This window comes from Peromyscus californicus, unplaced genomic scaffold (assembly GCF_007827085.1).
Source record: "Peromyscus californicus insignis strain IS unplaced genomic scaffold, ASM782708v3 Scaffold_6__1_contigs__length_162567912, whole genome shotgun sequence".
Classification (NCBI taxonomy): Eukaryota; Metazoa; Chordata; class Mammalia; order Rodentia; family Cricetidae; genus Peromyscus; species Peromyscus californicus.
Genome location: NW_026294584.1, coordinates 52,539,550 through 52,552,891, shown reverse-complemented (window position 1 = coordinate 52,552,891; position 13,342 = coordinate 52,539,550). Strand labels below are relative to the sequence as shown.

The 13,342-nt window shown below is 48.2% G+C and overlaps 1 protein-coding gene across 1 annotated transcript in view; it reads left to right on the top strand.

Annotated features, from left to right (window-relative positions):
- Nucleotides 1-5,669, top strand: part of Dennd2a (DENN domain containing 2A) — a 91,076-nt gene extending 85,407 nt beyond the window's left edge. The window contains 5 exon segments of the mRNA XM_052719046.1: nt 508-549; nt 1,928-2,045; nt 2,355-2,594; nt 3,832-3,918; nt 4,521-5,669. Coding sequence (XP_052575006.1) covers nt 508-549; nt 1,928-2,045; nt 2,355-2,594; nt 3,832-3,918; nt 4,521-4,552 — 519 coding nt within the window. The 3' untranslated portion in view covers nt 4,553-5,669.
- The last annotated feature ends 7,673 nt before the right edge of the window (nt 5,670-13,342 follow it).

Here is a 13,342-nt window from a genome sequence, read left to right as displayed (position 1 = left end):
CTACATCTCAACCCACACTGAGGAGAGAGGTGCTCCCTCCTGAAAACTGTAACTAACAAAGGCACAGAGCCTGTAGCCTGACAGTGTCCCCCAGGCCACACTCCTAGTCTCCCCCCTTATCCCTCTGGGAAACTGGTAGGGTCGGTGAACAGCTCGGGGTAAAAGGGTGACTCCCCAACACGGAGTGGACAGAGTTAAGTAGAACTCCAGAAAGTAGGGGCATCTTACATCTTTTGTCCCCCATCTCAGTAGCCCATAAATAGACAAACAAAAAGAAACAGAGAAGCTCTGCCATAGTCAGAACAGGGCTGAGAATCCAGCTGCTGACACATGTGTCCTAGCCTTCATTACCAGTGTAGGACACCCCTCAGTCCATGTCAGAACACACGCACAATACACGTTCTCTCCATCCCCAGCTGTCTTCAGTACTGAGATGGAGGAAAACTCCATCTCCACTCTTCCCCCCCAAGCCCTAATGACAGTACCCACCCTTCCTCTGTCCTGCAGGTTCTTGTGGTCGATCTCATCAATGACCGGTTCCTCAGACAGGTGAGTAGGAAGCCAGCTCAGCCTGCTTCTCCCATGCCTTCGCTTCTGCCAGAGGGTTCACCTCCAGCTCTGGAAAGACTGGACACTGGGGCCACCCAGGCCGAGGCCAGCCGAGGATGAGGCAGCAAAGAGGAAGGCCCTAGCCGAGACTAGTTTCCACCTGGACAGGCACAAAAAGGCCTCGACCAATGAATAATCAGGACACAGGCTGGAGAGATGGATTAGCAGTAAAGAGTTCATGCTGATCAATGGACTTGTAAAGAATTCAAGTTCATTTCCCAGCACCCAGGCAGCTCACCTTCAACAACAGCTTCAAAGGGATTCAACAGCTCTGGCCTCCTCAGGCACTAAACTCACATGCACAGACCACGCATAGACATGGACATACACTCACACATCTCACTATTACCTGGGCAGCGGTGGTGCTTTAATCCCAGCACTCGGGAGGCAGAGGCAGGCAGATCTCTGTGAATTCGAGGCCAGCCTGGTCTACAGAGCGAGATCCAGGACTCCAAAACTACATGAAGAAACCCTGCCTCGAAAAACAAAAACAAAAAAAAGAGAGAGAGAGAGAGAGAGAGAACTCACAGAACCCCAACACTTTCACAAGAGAACTGTATAAAATTAAACTCTAAGATGAGGCCCGTACTGACTGGTGGCCTGTCTACAAATGAAGGCTCTGAGGCTCTCACAGCTTATAAGAGCTAGAATGGGAATTTGAACCTCAAATTTCTGACTCTTAAGCATATCCCTTCCTACTAAACTAGGAGCTAAAGCTATGTACGATGGCTCAGTTGATAAAAGGCTCTTGCGAGAGCCTAATGACCTAAATTCAAGTCTCAGGACCCACATGGTGAAACAAGAGAACCCTATACACATGCGCACATGCACGCACTCACACACGCACATGCACACTCACTAATAAAACAAAACAAAAAAAGCTCTGGGCGGTGGTAGCCCATGCCTTTAATCCTAGCACTGGAGAGGCAGAGGCAGGAGGATCTTTGATTTTGAGGCTGGTCTGGTCTACAGAGTGAGTTCCAGGACAGTCAGGGCTATACTGAAACCCTGTCTCGAAAACAAACAAAAAGTAAAAAGCCAGGCATGGTGGTGCATACCTTTGATCCTAGTACTCAGGCAGAGGCAGGAGGATCTCTATGAGTCTGAGGCCAGCCTGGTCTACATAGTGAGTCCCAGGCTAGCCAGGGCTACACAGTGAGGCCTTGTCTCACACACACACACACACACACACACACACACACACACACACACACACACACACACAGTTTAAACTATGAGCTGACTACCTGCCCAGAGATGGGACTGGCACATGGCTAGCCAGGCGTAGCTGTGCCCACCTGCATCTCCTGCCTTACAGATGGAAGACGAGGATTCCATCCTGCCCCGGAAGCTTCAGGTAGCCCTGGAACACATTCTGGAGCAGAGGAATGACCTGGCCTGTGACCAGGATGGAGGCCCGCTGGACTGTGTGCATGGTAATGCCAGGACTTGAACAGCTGGCTGGCTGAGTGAGAAAGTAAGGGCATGAGGAGAAAAAGTGGGGTTCCACCTTCCATTTGGATTTCATTCCAACAATAATTGTAGGAATTTCCCCCACTTTCTCCATCAAGGTGCTAAAATACCTCTAAAAAGGGGCAAGGCCAACTTTAAGTGCCCTTTCTCTTGGCTGGTCACAGGTGGGAAGAAGCTGTGGAGGAAGTAGCTGTTGCTGTAGTCAATAACTGACTGTCCTGGGCTCTGGCCCACCAAGCTTACTGTTACGGCCTCTGTCCCCCTTTGCTCAGGCCCTGAGTCCAGCCCCTTGAATGAGCTGGTATCAGAAGCCTTTGTCCGATTCTTTGTGGAGATTGTGGGCCACTACTCCCTGTTCCTGACATCGGGCGAGGAGAGGAGTCTGCAGCGAGAGGCCTTCAGAAAAGCTGTCTCCTCCAAGAGCCTTCGACGCTTCCTGGAGGTCTTCATGGAGACCCAGACTTTCCGTGGCTTTATCCAGGAGCGGGAACTACGCAGGCAGGATGCCAAAGGTTAGAACACCAAGACCTTGCCGGGGCAGTGAGGGCAGAGGCGCTGGGCTCTGAGTGACTGAAGAGCATGGAGGAAGAGGTGGACAAGGATGTAGGCAATAACAGTATTCCAGCCTCCACAGGAGCTGCCACCACGCCATACCTGAACAGTGAACGTGGCCTACCCTGCTTCTCCCAGGCTTCCCCTGTCCCTCCTGCTTCTCTGCAGCCCCCTCTGCCCTTCTTCCTGCCCAGAGACTGTAGAGGGATAAAGATTCAGGAGACTCTGGGCTGGGGCCTGGAGCCTGGGGCCAGCACTGCAGAATCTGGACATCCTGCCTCAGTTACCATCCATGCCAGCCTTTCTTCTCCCTCCTCCTCCTCTGAATTCTTCTCTCTTCCTTCTCCCTGTCCCCGTCTGCATAGGTGCCATTGTGCTTCTAGGGAGAAAGGGAGCCAGGAGCACTAAATGACGGAGACACCATCCCAGCCCATTTTGTCCATTGTCTTGGACGTTCTGGGGATCTAAAATCTAGGAATGCTGGAAAAGGCGGTTTTAATGGGAGCTAAACCTGGCAAGGGAAGGCGCTTACCTCTGCAGCATGGCTACACAGAGCCCAGAAGGTTCCAGAAGAGCAGCTGGCCCCACCCCTGGGATTTCTCTGATGTTAGGAACTCAGCTCAAAGCCCTGCACTCCCATAGCCATTTCCACGGGAGAGACTTAAGGCTCTGATACAGATTTGATTAGAGGGTGTGAGAGGACAGGCCTCATTCTAGGTCCCTCTTCAGAAGAGCTGTCAGGTACATTTCAGCCAGGGTCACAAGTCACTGTTGGTAAGAAAGGTAGCAGGCGCCGGAGGTGGTGAAACGCGTCTTTAGTCCCCGCACTTGGGAGGGAGGCAGAGACAGGTAGACTTCTAAGTTCAAGGCCAGCCTGGTCTACAGAATGAGTTCCAGGACAACCAGGGCTACACAGAGAAACCCTGTCTCAAAAAACATGATAGCAGGAGGGAAATGGTATCTCATGTGTGAGTGGGCTTTACAGCTTTCCACAGACAGCTATTACGGGAGGGGGGGGGTGGGGGGGGCAATTATAAGGACAGTAAAAATCCTCATAAACCTCAACGCTTGCAAGCCTGTTTATAGGCAGAGCTGCATCTCAGAAGCAAGGCTTCCCTTTCCCGTTCTAGCCAGGAAAGTTTGTGTAGATGCACAAAGGCGAGGATCTAAAATGTCCCGGGTGTCTCTTGTCACCAGGTCTGTTTGAGGTCCGAGCCCAGGAGTACCTGGAAACCTTGCCCAGTGGAGAGCACAGCGGAGTCAATAAGTTCCTCAAGGGTCTGGGTAAGGCCTGGATCCCTGTCAGCAGCCTCAGATCTCTGTCTCCCCAGAGCCAGGAACCCTCAGTGACACGGGAAGCTGGCACTAGACTGACTGCCTCTTAATCTGTCCCTAGGCCCTCGGGGGGGCCTCACTGTCATCCTTGCCACAGTCTGAGTCTTCTGGGAACCCAGTAGAGGAAGCAGGCCTGGGGCCAGACAGGGAGTGATATAGGCGGGACTCCACCTGGCCTGCAAGCTCCCCTGGGTAGGGAAGTAAGAAGCGAAGCATCAGGACTCCAGTTTAATCAGCAGGAAGGTCCTCATGAGAAAAAGAGAGCCCAGGCTTGGCAGTCGTGCATACCTGCACCCCCAGCATTTGGGAAGTGACGGCAGGAAAATCAGGAGTTCGGTGACCAGCAAGAAGGCTCAGTGGCTAACGACACCACACAGGCCCGAGGACCTGAGTCCACTTCCCCATCCCATGTAAAGGTGGGAGGAGAGAACCAACTCCAGAGTTGCCCCTTAACTCCCACAAGTGTGCTGCGACACCAGCTTTCCTGTACCCTTTCCTTCCTCTCTCCCTCCCCTCTCTCCCCAATAAGATGTTCTCACTTTCTTTTTTAGGGAATAAAATGAAGTTTCTCCACAAGAAATAACCCTCATCTTGGCTCAAGGGAAAACCTCTCCACTGGGACCACACATTTCTAACAGTTCTGAGAGGCTGTGGGCCGAAGGCAGTCCCCAGCCCCAGCTCCTCCCAGGATGGGGCCTATGAACTCGGCAGGTGGCAGAAGCTCAGGATAGCCCTGGAAGGAACCTGCCACCATGCAGCTGTTCTTACTGTGGCTGGTTCTGGGGTCTTTATATCTTAAGAAGAAGAAGAAAGGTGTTTGGGTCTTCCTTCTGTCTTACCAGGGCTGAGAAAACTCTCTCCTGCCCTACCTCATCTTGTCTGGGCCAGCCTCCTGACAGCTGTGGAGCCAGGAGGAGGGAGAAGATCTTCGGAAGAGTGGCCGCCACAGAAGTTATCTGAGATGTGGCTGCCCACGATCCCGGTTATTCCGGACTGGTCTATGACGCCACCTGGTGGCAGAGACTGTGGACTTCACTGTTCTTGACTGGGGGTTTTTTGCTCCTTCAAAGGAAGTCTCATAGAACAGCCTGTGGCTTTTAGGGACACATAAAAAGAGGAAATCTTGTTAATTGTTAACAAAACGTTCTTAGGGTCCCGAAATGTCTATTTCCTGTGGCCTAACCATGACATTTCGACCACTGCTGTGAACCTGTTCCTCATGGCCCACATAGATGGGAGGGGATCCTGTGGTTGTTCTCTCATTGAGAGGGAGGAACTGGAGGAGGTCACAGTCAGCTGACCTGTGGGGGACTGTGGGAGTCTGCAAGAGTCCTGTGTGCGGCACAGGACAGTTCTCAGGCTGGCCTCGGGCTACCACCCCAGGACTGCTGGGCCCCCAGTGGGTGCCACAGTGAGTAACTGCTTCTGGGTCACCTGGCCTGCAGTGGGGCAGGATTAACAGGGGTGTGTGGCTGGCGTTGGGGGAAGAATATGAGCTTGGGGGCTCACACAAGCGCCTCAGTTTAGTTAACTTTACCGATAGCAATATTCTGTGTATTTTTATATTGCCCCTAAGTGATCACTTTTAGTATTTTGGAATATACATTCTTTTCTAACTTATTTTCTATTATACTGTTTTACTTAAGAACTCCAAGTGAATGAATGAATAAATAAATAATAAATAAATATCTTTATCAACATTCCCAGTGAGTGTATAATATTTTATGAAGGTTTTTGTATTTGACTTAAGCAGAAACAAAAATAAATTTGGGGAAATGTGCTAGACCACGTGCATGAAGAGGCTTTTTTCCGTGTTCTTTATATTAAAAGGGGAAACACGCTGCATGTGTAAAGAGTAAAGAATCGGGCCAGCGAGGTGGTTCCTCGGGTGACGGCTCCTCAGGCTGGCAGCCCGAAGTCAATCTCCACAAGCCACATAAGGGTGGAAGGAGAGGACCGGACTCCACAGAGTTGTCCTTTGACCTCCACATGTGTGCTGTGGCGCACACACCCTGTACACGCACACATCACACACGTACACATCACACGCTATTTTTGAATACTTTAAAGGATTGGTGAGTTGACTTTTAACATATTCATAAGATAAGAAGGACAAAATGGCTTGGCCATTGAAACGCCTGGCACCACCAGGCCTGACCCCTGAGTTCTATCCCCAGGACCCACATGGTGGAAGAAGAGAACCAGCTCCCACAAGGGTCCTCTGACCTCCGTGTGTGTCATGCCATGTGCTTGTGCACCCGTGCAAACATACAAATGAAGTAAAACATTTAAATAGAAATTAATGTGTATATTACTCTATTATATATTAAATATACTCATGGGAAGTACACATGCAGGTCATGAGAATATTGTCCGATCAAGTGCACAAATAACAATATTCGTTAGCTGGGCCTGGTTAATTTATTGGACCATGAATGCCCTCTTCTGTCCTCTGTCCAAAAATCTTCCCTCACACTTTCATAAGTTTAAAGAAATTCAACTAGCATTACCCATAGTGTGTAAAGCAGCAGCAGATTAGACCAGGAAGAGTTGGGGGGGGGAGCAGTAGCTTTGCAATGACTGCTCAGTTTGGGGCCGGTTCTGTGTTCCTGCTTGTTTGTTTTGATGGGGGCGGGTAGTAATACTGTCTTGCTGGCCTTGAATTTGCCAAAATCCTTCTGCCTGAACCTTCCTGGTCATAAGGTCACAAGCATGCCCCCCCTGACCATGGGGCAGATTTAGATAGACAGTGCCCTTAGTTGAGAAACAGGACTGCTGGAATGCCTGATGTGGGAGATGATGTCAGAGCCCCCTAGTCTTTATATCTTGCCTCCTGAGGCTCGTCCAAAACCGTCCTGTAGTTCCTGTCTTTTAACAGGATACACATTCGGGCTGGAGAGATGGCTCAGAGTTAAGAGCACTGACTGCTCTTCCAGAGGTCCTGAGTTCAATTCCCAGCAACCACATGGCGGCTCACAACCATCTGTAATGAGATCTGGTGCCCTCTTCTGGCCTGCAGAGATACAAGCAGGCAGAACACTGTATACATAATAAATAAATAAATCTTTAAAAAAAAAAAAAGGGGGTACACATTCTGGCAGTGGTGGCGCACACCTTTAATCCCAGCACTCAGGAGGCAGAACCAGGCGGATCTCTGTGAGTTAGAGACCAGCCTGGTCTATATAGCAAGATTGAGGACAGACACCAAAACTACACAGAGAAACCCTGTCTTGAAAAACCAAAACCAACCAAACAAATAAATAAATAAATTCAGGTCTTATGTATTTGTAATCCCTGGGGAAGTGGAGACAGGCATGTTCCTCTGTCGCGAGTGGCCAGCCAGCCTAGTGGGTGAGTCCCAAACCAGTAAGAGAACTTGTCTCAAAAACAACAACAAAAAAAAAAAAACGGGGCCTGGAGAGATGGCTCAGTGGTTAAGAACACTGACTGTTCTTCCAGAGGACCTGGGCTCAATTCCCAGCACCCACATGGCAGTTACAACTGTCTGTAATTCCAAGATCTGATGCCCTCACACAGACATATATGCAAGCAAGACACCAATGCACATTAAATAAATAAAAAAAAAACGGGGTGTTGGGATAATCTCTTTGTACGTTATGTAAAGATGGGTCTCTGTTTTACCTCACCTGCCTAAGGAACCGTCCGATTGGTTTAATAAAGAGCTGAATGGCCAACAGCTAGGCAGGAGAGCATAGGTGGGACTTCCAGACAGAGATGGGAACTCTGGGAAAGAATCTGACCTGAGAGATTCACCAGCCAGCCTGGAAGGAAGTCGGATGTCAGGTACTGAGGAGAGGTAACAAGCCACAGGACAAAAATGAAGATGAATACAAACGGTTAATAGAAGTTTTAAGAGCTAGTTGGGAACGAGGCTAAGCTAAGGCCAAGCTTTCATACTTAATAAGAAGTCTCCCTGTCATTATTCGGGGGCTGGCATTCCAAAGAAAGACCCATTACGTGGGGGACTATGGAGCAACGGCTCAGCAGTAAAGACTCTGCTGTTCCAAAGGACCTAGATTCAGTTCCCAGCACCCACGTGGTGGCTCACAACCATCTATGATTCCAGTTCTAGGGGATTCAATGCCCATTTCTGGCCTCTACTGTTACTACAGTCATATCATGTACACATAAACATAGACGTGAATAAGCTATAAAATACAATTAAAACAAAAAAATAAGGTGGAGGTGAGTATGGAGCCTTAGGGAGACAGCTCAGTGAGTAAGGTCCCAGCGCCAGGCCTAATGACCTGAGTTCAGTCCTCAGGCCCACATGGTAGAAAAAGAAAACTGATTCCGACAAATTGCCCTCTGACTTCCACTAACAGGCCATAGAACACATGTACACACACACACACACACACACACACACACTATTCAAACAAATAACGGCAACTACACATGCATATACACACAGGTACACATTTAAAACTAAACAGGGAAAAAGACACAAAACAGAGATGCTGTAAAGATGGCTCAGTGGTTAAGAACAGTTGCTGCTCTTGCAGAGGACCAGGGTTCAAATCCTGTTAGCCAGTCAGGAAGCTCACAGTTGCCTATAATTCTAGCTCCAGGGGGGTTGATACCCTCTTTTGGGGCACCTGCATGCAAGCACATGGGCACACACACACACACACACACACACACACACACACACACACACTGTTTTTAAATGCTTGAAAAAAGAGAATATATACAGCCATAAAAACCAATAAATGAATGACATTCCTTCTCAAAGGGAGAGGCCTCATTGGTGCTGGAGACAGCTTTTTCTTCATCCCAGGTACCCAGATACCTGCAGCATGCTAATCAAGCCCTTCATGGCAGGTGCTACAAAAGAGACCACATGAGGAATTCTAGGGGCTTGGTGAGGGTGAGGTTACAGCAAAGGGGTTGCAGAGGCTGAGGGGTGTGGTATAATCTCCTGCTCTCTTGTCTTTGTTTCCCTGAGCCCCCGGCCAGCACATGATAAGCCCGCACACTCCTGCAGCCTTGGCATTCTTTACTATTTCCTTATTTAATTTCAATGAAAATCATAGGACATGTCTGCCTGCACGCCAGAAGAGGGCGCCAGATCTCATTACAGATGGTTGTGAGCCACCATGTGGTTGCTGGAAATTGAACTCAGGACCTCTGGAAGAGCAGCCAGTGCTCTTAACCTCTGAGCCATCTCTCCAGCCCCCAAATTAGCCATTTTTAAAATAAACAATTCAGGGCCATGCAGTACATTCATGCTGTACAATCACAGCCTCTCTTGTATTCCCAAATGTTTTCCTTCTCCCAAAATAGAATGCACATCCATTTTGCAGCGCTCCCAGCGAGGTAGACGTTGGTGGATGGGCGGGGTCACTCCAGGCCTGACCAGAGGCAAGAACAGGAAAAGGCAAAACAAGGCAGGTGAACAAGGCCATTACTGCCCACACCTGTCAAGGCCAATTAATTCTGTTCCATGGCTCTCCAGGGACCACACCTTGGCCTCACCCAGGCCCTACGTGCAGTTCAGCTGCCAACTTCTGGCTACAATTAAGTGGCCTGGTGCCAGTTTCCCTGTGTCCCTTACCTGCCCACTCTTTCTCTCCTTTTCCTAATTGACCCTAGCACAAAGTCTATGAGAACAGCCTTGCATACTACAACCAAAGCTCACAGCCCGCCGTCCCTTCCCAGCAGGGCTAATTCGCTTACCCCTTGGGCAGAGTCTGGGCTAGCTGGTTCTTTTGGAGGAGAACACAGATTTACTGCAGACTCACACAGACCTAGCCTAGTGCTTAAGCAAGGGACTGTGGTGCAGCAGGACCATGCTCACACACGAGCTAAAAGAGCAGCAGACCAGTAGGGACTGGCCACCGTGTAACCAGGATGGCCCCTGCCCACCCAGTTCCTCAAGTTTCCCTGGGAGCTGTGGAGCCAAGAGCTCTGGATGGAGGCTGCTCTCCACCCTACCTCTCTGCCTTATCAGTCTATGGGGAAAGTCCAACCAGGACCAGAGATGGCTTAGCAGCCCTGCAGGCAGCATCTGTTAACAGGACTCTCGGTGAAGCTGGTGAGTTTCCTAGCCATGTTGAAAATAGGGTAACAGATTCAAGAGACTAGAAAAAGTGAGGTAGGTTTTTTGTTGTTTGATTTTCTGTGGGCTCTGGTTTGGTTTTGTTTTGAGACAAGCCCTCTCTATGTATCCCTAACCAGCCTGGAACTGTCAGTCAGGCTGGTCTCAATGTCATAGAATAGCCCTGCCTCTGCCTCACAAGTGCTGGGATTAAAAGTGTGTGTCATGCCCTCCTGGAAACAGTTTTGCAGAAAGGGATGCCAGTGTAGAGAAAAGGCAGAAATGGCTGGAGTAATGATTTAACAGAGGACACTGTCTTAAGTCCTCAGATGGGGAGAAATTCATGTCCTCTTCTACAGGCTGGGACTTCCACATCCCCAACGTCTCATCTCATTGGCCTAGAACACAAAGCCTCATCCAATGAACAACTTGGGGCTTGAGATTGCCCCTGAAGAACCAGCCTGCCTCCCTCCATCTTAGACTTGAAAGCCATCTTACAGTACAGACAAACTGGGTTCGTTCCTGTTTATGATTAAACTAGGATTGGACCATGCCCTGCCTGTAACCGTAACTGCACATGGCTCTGTACTGCCTGTTCTAGGAATGCCAATCATGTTTTTGTTTCAAAAAGTTGTTCATAACCATCTCGCAGCCCCACCTTTGTTTCAAAAGATTATATGTCACGAATCATTCTCTGTATAGCCAGCTCCCAAATAACGACATGGAAACTACTTTTTTTTTTTTTTTTTGGTTTTTTGAGAAAGGGTTTCTCTGTGTAGCTTTGCGCCTTTTCCTGGAACTCACTTGATAGCCCAGGCTGGCCTCGAACTCACAGAGATCTGCCTGGCTCTGCCTCCCGAGTGCTGGGATTAAAGGCGTGCGCCACCACCGCCCGACTGGAAACTTCTTATTAAGTAGGAAAGCTTGCCTTTAGCTTAATTATCTTATCCCACTAGCTCTTAGAACTTAAATTAACCCATTTATTTTAATCTACAGTCTGTGACAAGGCTCGTTACCTCACCTCTCTGTTCTGCTCAGGCTGCTTCCTCTGTGTCTGGCTGGTGACCCCACCTTCTTCTCCCCAGGGTTCTCTCTCTGTCCCTAGAAGTCCCGCCCTAACCTCTCCTGCTTAGCTATTGACCGGCCAGCTCTTTATTAAACCAATTGCAACGACACACCTTCACACAGTGTACAGGAATATTCCACAACAGTTATCTGGCCACGTGTTCCTACCATGCTCTGACTCTGACTATCTGTTAGGCCCACCTTGCAACCATGTCTTTGTTTCAAGAGGTCATTAGGACTAATTTGTCTGTCCTGCTCCTATAATCTCTCCTATTTTGCCTGCCAAATCCCCCATTTGGAAACCCCCTACCCCTGAGCTAGAAAAGCCTTGTCTTCCTCAAATCCAATACTGACCTCTCCAACCCACACTTGGGGGGAGGCAGCCCATATGGACAAATAAAAAGGCTTTCTTGAATTAATTGCTTGCTTTAATTAATTTGGCCATGATAATGGTCTTTCTCCTCCCATCTTTGGGATTAACACCCCCCACACTCCCGTCCCATTCTGGGCTCCGGCACTTAGAAGACCACCTGTAACTTACTAGCTCTCAGAATTCTGAGAGCTAAGGGAGGGAGGGGGCTAGCATCTGCTGCACCTCTGTAACTCCTATGTACTCTAAGCCTGCTTCATATTGAAAATGGACCATTGCTCAGTATTTTGATGTCTAGTTTCTTGAGTTCAAAACCTGAACAATCCAATTAAAAATGAGCTAAAGAGCTAAACAGAGAATTCTCAAAAGAAGAATCACAAATGGCTGAAAGACATTTAAAGAAATGCTCAACATCCTTAATCATCAGAGAAATGCAAATCAAAACGACTCTGAGATACCACCTTACACCTGTCAGAATGGCTATGATCAAAAACACTAATGACAGTCTATGTTGGAGAGGATGTGGAGTAAAGGGAACACTCCTCCACTGTTGGTGGGAATGCAAACTTGTACAACCACTGTGGAAATCAGTATGGCGGTTTCTCAGAAAATTGGGAATCGATCTACCTCAAGACCCAGCCATACCACTCTTGGGCATATACCCAAGGAATGCTCAATGCCACAAAGATGCATGCTCAACTATGTTCATAGCAGCACTATTTGTAATAGCTAGAACCTGGAAACAACCTAGATGCCTGTCAACTGAAGAATGAATTAAGAAAATGTGGTACATATACCCAATGGAGTACTACTCAGCAGAGAAAAACAATGACAGCATGAAATTTGCAGGCAAATGTATGGAACTAGAAATTATCATCCTGAGTGAGGTAACCCAAATCCAGAAGGACAAACATGGTATGTACTCACTCATAAGTGGATTCTAGATATAAAGCAAAGAACAATCAGACTGCAACCCACAGAACCAGGGAGGCTATATAGCAGGGGGGACCCTAGGATGACTGTGGCTTATAATAAGTTTTGGGTTTACTTAATTACTGAGCAAGCCTCAATGAAACATTTCACTATTAAGATAAGAATTCATACTGTATCAAGCTGGTAATAGAAAAATAAATAAATTAATAAATTTTTTTTTTTTTTTTTTTTTTTGGTTTTTCGAGACAGGGTTTCTCTGTGTAGCTTTGCGCCTTTTCTGGGACTCACTTGGTAGCCCAGGCTGGCCTCGAACTCACAGAGATCCGCCTGCCTCTGCCTTCCGAGTGCTGGGATTAAAGGCGTGCGCCACCACCGCCCGGCTTAATAAAAATTTTTAAAAAAGAAAAAGAAAGAAAGAAAATGGACCATAACAATCTATTTCTTACACTGGGCAACATGGAGACCCTGAGCCTATAACAGCTTGGCAAGAGAGATCTTCTAGAGACATCCTTTAGCTATCAGACTATTGAAACAATGGACTACCTCCCTCAGTTAATTTGCCCAGGAATCCAGTGCTGAGGGAAGGGAAAGGGAGAGGGGTCTCTGGGTTCAGGTGGAGGAGGGATGAGCCTCACTGGAAGAGATTTCACACCCTTCTGACAGCTTAAATCGATGCATACATATTTTCTGGCTTTTGTTTCAGCTTTTTGTTTCTTTTTTCAAAGCATCTCTCAACGCAGCCCTGGTTCGCCAGGAACAAAGGGTGTAGACCAGACTTGGATCCTCCTGCCTCTGCCTCCTAAGTGTTCCGACTAAAGGTGTACACCTCCACAGATGGCTTATTTCATCTTCTGTATAAAATTGTTAGCCTGTCACAGAAACAGCAGAGAAACCAGGAATCTTTCTTCAACATCTTTTAGCCAAACTGTAAACAAATGGATTTC